Source organism: Argentina silus (genome assembly GCF_951799395.1).
Source record: "Argentina silus genome assembly, chromosome: 9".
Lineage (NCBI taxonomy): Eukaryota > Metazoa > Chordata > Actinopteri > Argentiniformes > Argentinidae > Argentina > Argentina silus.
This window is the reverse complement of record NC_139663.1, coordinates 20658057-20670556: the sequence shown is the minus strand read 5'-3', so window position 1 is coordinate 20670556 and position 12500 is coordinate 20658057. Positions and strand designations below refer to the sequence as shown.

Here is a 12500-nt window from a genome sequence, read left to right as displayed (position 1 = left end):
CATGTTTGTGTGTGTGTGTGTGTGTGCGCGCGCGCACATGCTCATGTTTGTGTGTGTGTGTGTGTGTGTGTGTGTGTCAGACAACACATACATTACCCAGCCTCAGGAGACATCCAGCGTGATCACACCACTTGTCATTCTGCCCGACCTTCATTGCTCCACCAAACACACTCAGATCTATTAGCGATCTGCATATACAAATATACATAACACTGTCCCACCTGTCCAGGTAGGCTGATGAGCTCATTCCTCAACTCCACACCAATCCTATTGGCTAAATCTGAGGTGTTTGTGATGACATCATTGAGGTGCATCATTTCCCCTCTTAAAAGGTACAGGTGTGTGGCTGGAAGAACAGACTCATTGAGGAGTGGAGGGGGATGTGTGTGTGTGTGTGTGTGTATTTGTCAGTGAAGAGCAGAAGGGGAATGAATATGTGTGTGTGTGTGTGATCATTCATTCATTAATTTCATTCAGAATACATGTTGTCTCTCATCAGGACAGGACAGAGACTGGGTTCAGATATTTCTTTTTCACAAAAGTATCACACATTACAGTCACCATAAAAACGAAGATTGAGCAAAATATGGAAAGAAAGAAAAATAGACTTTGTGCTTAAACTGCATCTCCCATGATGCCAATGCAAGGACACTCTTTACTTCCACTGTGTCGCTGTTGGCGGGTAGGCTGCAAGGGAGGCGCTGACTGTTTTTTGTCTGTTGGTAAGCTAAGGGGGAAAATAGACGAGTCCCTTTAAATAAACAAGTACATTTACAAGTTGATATTGTAGTTGCCAATTTTAACAATAGACTACGAACCTGCTGCTGTTTTTGAACCGCCTCAGTAATAATTAAGAGTAATTTCTTTCTCAAGGTAAGTGTCGTTTTAACTCAACATATTGTTTTGGAAAGGGTAGCAAAGTTATGCCGAGTTGAAAATGGATTGTATTTAGCAGCGTTAACCTTCTACAATGACCATTAAGCCCTGTGGTGTAGTATGGTTATGTTGAGGACGCAGCGCTTTGTGCAGCTTTCGGAATTGTTGCATTCGGAGTGTTTGTGTCGGAACATTCCAACTGCAGTGTTTTCGCGCGAGTCGGTGCAGCTCGTGCTGTGTGATTGGGGTCAACATGGAGGACTCGACGTTCTGTCTCGAGAGCCCGGCGCTGTGAAAAAACTAAAACCCATTTCCACATCCTTTGGAATTAGAACAGCTCAAATGTGCATCATGACACGATCATGTTTCATCACGGTCCCCGAAACGTGTTTTTGTCCCTTTTTGATTTTGTTGCAGGAAAACAATTAGCTTGGTACACTTAAAAGACGACCCCGGTGCACGGAGACCGAGTATAGCTCTGGTTTACACCTTGGAGGATGTTGCTGTTGATCTTTACAGTAGAGCGTTCTAGTCACGGCGTGCACATTCGAAACAGTCGACGACCAAATATTAACATTAGTTAGACCTAACGTTAATCCCTAACCGTACAATTGGATTAATTTAATCCAGTTGTTCAATACACTTTACATGTGTTATATCCGGATTAATTGCATATTAGAGAGAGATATTTAAGCCCAGGCCAACTTTGTTTACTATGTCTTGCCTTGTTTGTGTGTAGCAAGGCGAACTTTTCTCTCAAAAGTTGTTCGTTGTTATTAGATTAGCAAATATCTATATGCAGTTAAAATATAGCCGTTTCGGTCAGTATTATGTAACTTCCTCCCCCAGTGTGCAGGGCGGGGTGGGGCAGATAAGGCTTTCTGCATGTCCTACAGGACCTACAGGAGCATAACCAATAGAAAATCAGAAGACTGGCTCATTGGGCGCATGTTTGGTACCATTCCTCAGATTTCTGCCTCCCCTGGACAACACCTAACCACCACTTCTATTGTTGCATTCTCTTGTCCTGCTCCTGATGTTTGTCTTTCAGTAGTGAACTTTCAGTAGTGAACCTCCAGTAGTGAACCTTCACAGTTGGTTTGACAGCATCTGGCATCACTGTGTTTTAATCTCTAGAGGCAGCAGCTTCACCCAACCTCTCTTTCAGCTGACTGTCGTGTTCCGTAGAGCCACGCTGTGATTTCTTTCGTCTTTGTAGTTGTCATGTCCCGGCTCTAGGCCATGACAAAGAGTGGACCAAAACACGATAGGGAACGGTTAACCAATATTTATTCCAACACAAATAACTCTTAAATACTTCCATAAGAGTACAGAGTGTGACCGTCAGTAGCATCAGTGAGAGTGGTGGGGTGTTGGATGAGTGAACCATGTACATGAAGGATGTTGACCAAAATGCCAAAACATAAAAGAAAACCAAATTTAAACTAAGAGGGATCAGTGTCCATGGATTGCCAGAGAGAGGGTGAGCCCAAAGGCCTCATGGGGTTTTATAGGCCTGCCCACAGGTGTGCTTGCATGGACACGCCAATCAAGGCTCCTGCTGCCACTCCCCACCTTGCACTGCAACATAGAAACAAGACAAAACAGAACAGCACTCCTGCAACGTAGAAATAGACAGAGCAGAACACAACTAGAGAGCAACTGCAAACATGATATAACGTAGTAGGGCCGTGACACCCTCCCCCTTAAAAAGGACGCTACAATACAAAATACAGAAAAAATGTCATACAATAATTAACCTGCCTTAAGTTCAGACCTATGCTGTCACACTTCCAGCCTACCAGACACTCCTTCACCCAGCACCCTTGACGTCTAGGAGCAAAATAAGGATGGAGAGTGCAAGTAAGAGGCAGCTGACAAAAAGAGAGAGAGAGAAAAGACCAGGCAACTATTAATATACCCGAGACAGGGCATCTGCCACCGCATTTTCAGTCCCCTTGATGGAGCGGATATTCAGCTTATAAGCCTGAAGGGACAGGCACCAGCGCAATAGGCGTTGGTTGTGGTTCTGGAAGGAATGCAAGAAAGTCAGTGGGTTGTGCAGCAGGATAACGCGCCATGTCACAAAGCTCACATCATCTCAAACTGGTTTCTTGAACATGACAATGAGTTTACTGTACTCCAATGGCCTCCACAGTCACCAGATCTCAATCCAATAGAACACCTTTGGGATGTGGTGGAACGGGAGATTCGCATCAATATGGATCAAAATCTCCTGAGGAATGTTTCCAGCACCTTGTTGAATCTATGCCACAAAGAATTAAGGCAGTTCTGAAGGCAAAAGGGGGTCCAACTCGGTACTAGCAAGGTGTACCTAATAAAGTGGCCGGTGAGTGTAGATGACCACGTCATCCAAGTACAAAGCACATCCCTCATACCTGAAACAACGTGATTCATTAAGCGCTGAAAAGTCGCTGGGGCATTTCGTAGCCCAAAACTCATAACCTGGTATGAGTACAAACCCTGAAGGTGTCACAAAAGGAGAGATTTCTTTTGCCCTTCTAGTCAATGGAATTTGCCAATATCCTTTCAGCACATCAAATTTACTGACTACAAAGGGCTGGGGACAGACTGCTCAGATGGGTTTGCCTATCGCCTTTCCTCCAGATTCTGAATTTTTGGCGGTACGCTTCTGGGACTAATGCATAAGCTCTCATGACTGCAGTTTTAACTGTTGCATAAACTTGACATTATGCAGGACTAAGGGCAGAATAGGCTTCCTGGGCTTTGTCACTCAACACACACTGTAGCAACAGAGTGTGTTCAGAGTCAAGCCAGTTCCTTGAGTCAGCAACACGTTCGAACAATGCAAAGAATGTATCGGGATTGTGTTTGTTAAATTTCAGTACTAAACGCAAGTTGAAAGACACATCAAACCTTGGTGCATCAGAGACATTTGACGAGGCTTGACTTTCCTCTGAAAGTTTACCGTCTTTTATCAGACAATTTGTACTGCTGCAACTCTGTCCTCAGTCGCTCAATTTGTTGTTTCTCTCGTTCTGCTTCACACTTTACCTTCTCCTGTTCTGGTGTCAACTCCAATTTAATTTGATCTCTTTCTCGCTCTGCATCACATTTCATTTTTTCCTTTTCTAAAGCCAGTTGCAACCTCATTTTCTCTTGTCCCATTTGCAACGACGCCAAGTCCTTCTGTTGCTCAAAAGTCAAACCTTGTGGGCTAACGTTAACCTCCACAGGCCGACTGGGTGGAGAAACCTCCGTTTCACCAGGGAGGACCCCCATTTCAACTGATTTGGCCTTCAAAATGACTTTGACACTGTCTTTTAGACGTTTATCACTACCAGATACTTCAACTTCATAGTGATCTGCAACTTTCAACAGTTGCTCCTTAGTATAGAAGTCTAGCAACATTTCACATGAGGCCTGAGTGAAATCTTCCACTTTTGAAGCCATTTTTACATATGTGTCTATTGGCTTACTCCTAAAGACTAAAGACAAAACAAACCTTTACATTGACACCCAGATCTACAAGGTGCCCTTCATGTAATGCATTATCCAAAGTAAGGAATAAGGATCTTTTCCCCCTATACTGCCTAACCAAATCTAACTAACTATACCCTAGTCTTCATGTATGTACTGGTGGCGGGTACTTATACACCCAAAGCCCGCTTGCAAGGATCAGAGCAAACTGACCCAACCCGGGGAGCTCCGGAGGTGTTCCCGAGTCAACTGCTCTCAACCACGCGGATATACACAAAAACAACAAACCAAAATAATAAGCCAAAAACAACCAAAATAATATAATAAGCCAAAACAACAAACTGACCAGCCCCCCCCCCCCCCCCCCCCCCCCCCCAAAAAAAAGGAGACAAGCCTGCTGTGGAATGCATAGCTTTTAGCTCCAAGTAGACTTTAGCCAGTTAGCACAAAGGAAATGCACTGCATGAAAACACCTGCAGAACAAAGGTAGCACAATGTAACCTGACAAAGCAAATGACAGAAGGGACTATTTGCATTAGTGACTTATTTTTTTTACCAAACTGTCATCACAAATCACAAAATGTACCTTGAAAAACGATACTTAATCAAATGTTTGTTACCGAAGTCTTAACAAAATATCACAAAAGTGATAGTCCGTTGACGAGCCCCCGTTTGTCATGTCCCGGCTCTAGGCCATGACAAAGAGTGGGCCAAAACACGATGGGGAACGGTTAAGCAATATTTATTCCAACACAAATAACTCATAAATACTTCCATAAGAGTACAGAGTGTGACCGTCAGTAGCATCAGGGTGAGTGGTGGGGTGTTGGATGAGGGAACCATGTACATGAAGGATGTTGAAAATGCCAAAACAAAACGTAAAAGAAGAAAACTAAATTAAAACTAAGAGGGACCAGTGTCCATGGGTGTGCTTGCATGGGCAGCCAATCAAGGCTCCTGCTGCCACTCCCCACCTTGCACTGCAACATGGAACTAGACAGAACAGAACAGCACTCCTGCAACATAGAACTAGACAGAACAGAACACAAGCAGAGAGCAACTACAACCATGATATAACATGCATTCCACTACATGACAGTAGTTTAGAGCTCTTAAGTTATTTTGGGGGCTCTCAAATCATCATTGTTAAAGTCACATCCTCTGGGGGTGCTTAGAGGCGTAGCACACTAATGCGCATACCACGTAATCGCAAGGTTCCTGGTTCGATTCCGACCCTCGACCTATCTTGCATGTCGTCCCTGCTGTCTCTCCCATCCTTCCTGTCAATCTCTACTGTCTCTATCCCAATAAAGCAGAAAATGCCCTAAAAACATATAAAAAAAGAAAGCCACGTCCTCTAAAAGGTGATCGCCCACGTCGCAGATGTGCCATTTCCCTGTTGCATTGAGCTTTATGGTTACTTAGTCATGTGCTAAGTCATGGCTGCTGTGAGATGCTGCTCAATGCATACCAGGCTGCGTTAGTAAACCAGCTACATATGCTTACGATTGCTCCGTAGACTTCAACATTGACCGCAAATTAGCCTAGCTGTTGTGGTTTGTGTACTAGTGTAGTAGTATTGACCAGTGACTAGTAATGGTGATCTACCTGACTGTGTACCATGTATTTATACCAATTGTCTCCTCCAACCTTCTGTAATTTCTCCCAGGTGCCAGTTTTGATTCAATTCATGAACCCCGCCCCCCTCCCCTCTTCCTCACCCCTCTCACCCTGTTTAGCCCGGGTGACGTGCGTACGTTGAGCGGGAACCGGTGTGTTCCTCGTCCAGCCTGACTATGAGTGACTCTGCCGCCACTGAACCCCCTACTAGCGAAGCCCCCGTTGCTACGGCTACTGCTGTAACTGCCATTTCAGGTGTTGCTCGACTTTACTTCTACTAATATAATCAACTGTGATCTGTGATCTATTGTTTCTGTCTCATGAATGTTGTTGTTGTTGTTTTGGGGGTGGCGGCCATCTTTGGCCATCAAAAATCAAAGTTCATGGCCTTGACTGGATGTGTGTGTCAGTGAGGAGTGGAGGGGGGTGTGTGGGTGTGTGTGTATTTCAGTGAGGAGTGGAGGGGTGTGTGTGTGTGTGTGTGTGTGTGTGTGTGTATTTCAGTGAAGAGTGGAGGGGGAGGTGTGTGTGTGCCTCAGTGAGGGGGAGTGTCTGTGTGGGTGTGTTTGGTTCCAATTTCATTCATTAATTTCACTCAGAACAGATGCCTCTCATCAGGACAGAGACTGGGTTCAGATATTTCGTTCACAAAAGTATCACACACTACAGTCACCATAAAAGAACGAAGATAGAGCAAAATATGGAAAGAAAGAAACAGATTTTGTGCGACTTTGTGCTAAAACTGCATCTCCCATGATGCCAATGCAATGACACGCTTTACGTCCACTGTGTCGCTGTTGGCGGGTAGGCTGCAAGGGAGGCGCTGACTGGCTTTTGTCTGTTGCTAAGCTAACGGGAAAAATAGAGGAGTCCCTTTAAATCAACATTTACAAGTTGATATTGTAGTTGCCAAGCCGCTGACTATTTTAATAATAGACTACGAACCTGCTGCTGTTTTTAAACCGCCTTATTCCCGCGTCAGTAATAATTAAGAGTAATTTCTTTCTCAAGGTAAGTGTCGTTTTAGCTCACCATATTGTTTTGGAAAGGGTAGCAAAGTGATGCCGTGTTGAAAATGGATTGTATTTAGCGGCGTTAACCTTCTACAATGACCATTAAGCCCTGTGGTGTAGTATGGTTATGTTGAGGACGCAGCGCTTTGTGCAGCTTTCGGAATTGTTGCATTCGGAGTGTTTGTGTCGGAACATTCCAACTGCAGTGTTTTCGCGCGAGTCGGTGCAGCTCGTGCTGTGTGATTGGGGTCAACATGGAGGACTCGACGTTCTGTCTCGAGAGCCCGGCGCTGTGAAAAAACTAAAACCCATTTCCACATCCTTTGGAATTAGAACAGCTCAAATGTGCATCATGACACGATAAATTGCGATCATGTTTCATCACGGTCCCCGAAACGTGTTGTTGGCCCTTTTGTTCGTTGTAGCAAAGATCGATTTACGTTGTTGCAGGAAAACAATTAGCTTGGTACACTTAAAAGACGACCCCGGTGCACGGAGACCGAGTATAGCTCTGAAAATGTTTTTATTTGCATAGTTAGGTTCGGTCATCAGCAACCTATTTACACCAGCAATTCTGCTCCATTTGCTCGTGGTTGAAATGCACGTTGCAGGATGTTGCAGTTGATTTTTATCAGAACATTCTAGGCACGACGTGCACATTCGACCTAATATTTACATTAGTTAGACCTAACGTTGATCCCTAACCGTACAGTTGTATTAAACCCAATTATTCAATACACGTTACATCTGTTATATCCCGTTTAATTGCATTTTAGAGAGAGATTTAGGCCCAGGCCAACTTTGTTTACTATGTGTATATATATATGTATATGCTATTTAGCAGACGTTTTTATCCAAAGTGACTTACATTGCAGTGAGCGCATACATTTTTCAGTATATATGGTCCCAGCGGGAATCGAACCCACCACCTAAGCGTTGTTAGCACCATGCTCTACCAACTGAGCCACAGAGAACCACATGTCTTGCCTTGTTTGTGTGTAGCAAGGCTAAAAACTTTGTTTGTTGTTATTAGATTAGCAAATATCTACATGCAGTTAAAATATAGCCTTTTGGGTCAGTATTATGTAACTTGCTCCCCCAGTGTGAAGTGGGGGGCGGGGCAGGTAAGGCTTTCTGGGTGGCATGCCCATAAGGCCTCCAGCTATGAGCCGAGCCGACCCCCCCCCCCCCCCCCCCCTCCCCAAGCTATGAATAGGAGGATAACCAGTAGAAAATAGGAGGACTGGCTCAATGCGCGCGTTTGATAACCTTCCTCATTTTATTCCATGCTTTGCAAAGAGCACGTCCTCCGATTTCTACCCCCACTAGCCTCACCTGGACAACACCTAACCACCACTTCTATTGTTGCATTCTCTTGTCCTGCTCCTGATGTTTGTCTTTCAGTAGTGAACTTTCAGTAGTGAACCTTCAGTAGTGAACCTTCAGTAGTGAACCTTCAGTAGTGAACCTTCACAGTTGGTTTGACAGCATCTGGCATCACTGTGTTTTAATCTCTAGAGGCAGCAGCTTCACCCAACCTCTCTTTCAGCTGACTGTCGTGTTCCGTAGAGCCACGCTGTGATTTCTTTCGTCTTTGTAGTTTAGAGCTCATTTAAGTCATTTTGGGGGCTCTCAAATCATAGTACACAAGTCATTGTTAAAGCCACGTCCTCTAGAAGGTGATCACCCAAGTCGCAGATGTACCATTTCCCTGTTGCATTGAGCTTTATGGTTACTTAGTCATGTGCTAAGTCATGGCTGCTGTGAGATGCTGCTCAATGCATACCAGGCTGCGTTAGTAAACCAGCTACATATGCTTACGATTGCTCCGTAGACTTCAACACTGACCGCAAATTAGCCTAGCTGTTGTGGTTTGTGTACTAGTGTAGTAATGGTGATCTACCTGACTGTGTACCATGTATTTATATTGTCTCCTCCAGCCTTTTGTAATTTCTCCCAGATGCCAGTTTTGATTCAATTCATGAACCCCCCTTCCTCCCCCCCTCTTCCTCACCCGTTCCTCCCCCCTCTCACCCTGTTTAGCCCGGGTGACGTGCGTACGTTGAGCGGGAACCGGTGTGTTCCTCGTCCAGCCTGACTATGAGTGACTCTGCCGCCACTGAACCCCCTACTAGCGAAGCCCCCGTTGTTACGGCTACTGCTGTAACTGCCATTTCAGGTGTTGCTCGACTTTACTTCTACTAATATAATCAACTGTGATCTGTGATCTATTGTTTCTGTCTCATGAATGTTGTTGTTGTTTTGGGGGTGGCGGCCATCTTTGGTTGAAAAAAAAAAAAAGTCAAAGTTCATGGCGTTTGCCTTGACTGGTGCCATCGTTGACAGTTTGAAAGGGGAGGAGGGGTGGTAATGTACTATTTTTAACATGCATTCCTTGACTATGAATAACTTGTCTACCGTTATGTCTGTGACTCTTTGTTTTGATCATTGTCCTTTCCTCCATTCTGATATTCAGGATCAATGAATCAAATCAAATGTTGACTACAGTCTTCTGAGGTCAATGCTGACCTGTTGGCTTTGGGTGGAACTATTGTGTTTTTTAGACTTCTTTGTGATTCACTGAGATCTGTCTCTTGAGCTCTCTGAGATCTCTGTGGTTCGACTGCAAAGTTAGTGCAGTCTTCTTAGTGTGCTCTTCACGTCCTTTATTCATGGGTGTAGTCCCCTGAAATAGTCTGGACACACCTAATTCCCTCCTACTGTGAAGTTTAACTGTGTAAAAAAAGAGGTTAAAAGGAAAGGAGCACCCTGTCAGAATAGTCATCCATGGCTGTCTAATGTGACTAGGTCAGAATAGTCATCCATGGCTGTCTAATGTGACTAGGTCAGAATAGTCATCCATGGCTGTCTAATGTGACTAGGTCAGAATAGTCATCAGTATCTCATGTGAATCTGTCTGGCCGAAGTAGTTGAGTCGTGCGCCAATATCATTAAAGGTAGGTGACCTCACCAAGAATCCAGCATCCGTAGTTGTTGGAGTGTGCTCTGTAATCTCAAGGCTTGCAGGTACGTTAACAGTGGAAGAACAGCACCAATGCTGCATCTTCAGTTTTCTATTGAACATGTTGTTTACTCCAGGACTTGGCTTAAGCTGTGTCCAGGAAACCGGCCCCAAGTGAGCTAACTTTAAAGCTTTAAACCAGCATAACACTTTTACCCCCCCCTCCCCCCTCCCTCCCAGAGCCCCCAAAAGAAGAGGTCAAGCTGGCGACCACTGCGGGGAAGAAGCAGAACAAGAAAAAGGTGGAGGAGGTGGTAGAGGAGGAGGAGGAAGAGTATGTGGTGGAGAAGGTTCTAGACCGCAGGGTTGTCAAGGGAAGGGTGGAGTTCCTGCTCAAGTGGAAAGGCTTCTCAGAGTGAGTACTGACCTAAAGAGTGGGAACATGTGGGAGTGACAGTTGCTAAAAACAAAACCTGATACTGTAGTCATTATGTGGTTAATCACAGAAATAGGTTTTGAGTGAACTATACCTTTTAACCTTTGTTACTACCCTTCAAGCAATTCACCTGCCACCAAAGAGCAAACATATGTTTATTTTCCAAACTGTCTGTCTCTATGACTGTGTCTTTGTGATTGTGACGACGTCTGTGATCGTGTCTGTCTCTGTCTGTAACCGTGTCTGGGCGTGACTAAGATTGTGCCTGTGAATCCTGACTGTGGCCGCGATTGTGTCCGTGTCTGCGATTGTGACTGTCTGGCTCTTGTCTGACTGTGTCTGTAGTGACGACAACACATGGGAGCCCCAGGACAACCTGGACTGCCCTGACCTCATCGCGGAGTACATGCAGAACCACCACAAGCCCAGCGAAAGCGACAAGAAGGAGACGGGCGGAAAGAGGAAGGCGGGAGAGGCTGACGAGCCGGGCGGGGAGGAGAGCCGGCCCAAGAAGAGGAAAGACGAGGTGAGGGAGGAACCAGTTCTTGCTTTGATTTGTATTTGATTGTGATCACGCACTTATAACTTGTACTTTTACTCCCCGCACGCGTAGACTTGTTTGATTTGGTTATCTTACGAAGTGACGGTTCTTTGCTTTGATGCTTCTTTTCAACCGTGTCAATTCTCCGTTTCTATCGGCTAAATGGCATATACAGTACCGGTCAAAGGTTTGGACACACCTTGCCAAGAGTGTGCAAAGCTGTCATCAAAGCAAAAGGTGGCTACTTTGAAGAATCTAAAATATAAAACATATTCTGGTTTGTTTAACAGTGTTTGTTCCTTCATAGTTTTGATGTCTTCAATATTAATCTACAATGTAGAAAATAATAAAAAAAAAAAAAATGAAAAACCATTGAATGAGAAGGTGTGTCCAAACTTTTGACTGGTACTGTATATCAAGTAGAAAGATGAAGTGTAACTGTCTTTGATCTCCAACGACATCGTTGTTAAAGGTGAAAGCGTTATGATGTTCCTTCAGTGAATTTAGCGTTTTAGCTGTATTTTTGGAGGGGCATTTTCACATGAATAAACACGAATCGGGTTTTAAAAATCCAGTCCAGCGCCAAGCTGTTCAGAAATCCCGGGCAGAACCCTGTCAGGGGAGGCTGGTGGAGGCAGAAATCTGAGGACGGGCTCATTGTAATTGAGTACATTACAATAAAACCGTCCTCCGATTTCTACCTCAATCAGCCTCCCCAACTCGTTATTATAACTGACCACGCCCTCTCTCTCTCTGTGTCCTGCTCAGGCAGAGAAACCACGAGGCTTCGCCAGAGGACTTAATCCTGAACGCATCATAGGAGCCACAGACTCCAGTGGAGAGCTCATGTTCCTCATGAAATGGTGAGTGATTCTGTTCTGGACCCCTCTGTGTTCTGGACTCCTCTGTGTTCTGGACTTGGAATTCTGCAGAATGTGTCTCCATACTGGAAAATCAGTAATTTGTGTTAGGGGAGGACTATTGTTGTTCCTCCGTCCTCCACTCACTTCCTTCTCAAAAAGCATTGGAGGAGAATATCTGATGGGGGGGGGGGGACCTAGTTCTTCTGCGCAACTGTCAAGGTTACCCTGTGGTCCAGAGTTAACAAACTGTTGTACAACAGCTGAAGTAGGCATCTAGATGTTTGTCCACTCCAGTTAAAATTGAGTACAGTAACAGATTCAAAACCATGTCCTACGACCATGTTATAAGACCATGGAGAGTTCTCCCCAAAGAATGTAAGAGTTCACAACGTGAATTTCAAGGCAATTTTTTTTTAAATATGTTTTTAGGGCATTTCTGCTTTATTGGGATAGAGACAGTAGAGATTGACAGGAAGGATGGGAGAGAGAGGAGGGATGACATGCAAGATAGGTCGAGGGTCTGAATCGAACCAGGAACCTTACGATTACGTGGTAAGCGCATTAGTGTGCTACGCCACTAAGCGCCCCCATTTCAAGGTAAATTAAACTATATATTTCGTAATGATACACTCACTGAACACTTTATTAGGAACACTATACTAATACTGGGTGGGGCCTCCCTTTGCTCTCAAAGCAGCCTCCGATTCTTTGTGGCATTGATTCCACA

At 44.7% G+C, this 12500-nt stretch overlaps 1 protein-coding gene across 2 annotated transcripts; it reads left to right on the top strand.

The window, feature by feature from the left end:
* Nucleotides 1-734: 734 nt before the first annotated feature.
* cbx1a (chromobox homolog 1a (HP1 beta homolog Drosophila)) lies at nucleotides 735-11777 on the top strand (the record flags this gene model as incomplete). 2 transcript variants are annotated; one of them, XM_083676250.1, is made up of 6 exons in its annotated part: nucleotides 735-873; nucleotides 6078-6213; nucleotides 9015-9150; nucleotides 10174-10348; nucleotides 10715-10895; nucleotides 11679-11777. In XM_083676250.1, exons 3-6 carry the CDS (start codon nucleotides 9072-9074, stop codon nucleotides 11775-11777), a joined length of 534 nt encoding a protein of 177 aa, XP_083532376.1. In that variant the 5' UTR covers nucleotides 735-873; nucleotides 6078-6213; nucleotides 9015-9071. The 2 variants fall into 2 exon arrangements, with proteins under 2 accessions (XP_083532376.1, XP_083532375.1); XM_083676249.1 differs by lacking the exons at nucleotides 735-873; nucleotides 6078-6213 and adding an exon at nucleotides 6611-6969.
* Nucleotides 11778-12500: the final 723 nt, after the last annotated feature.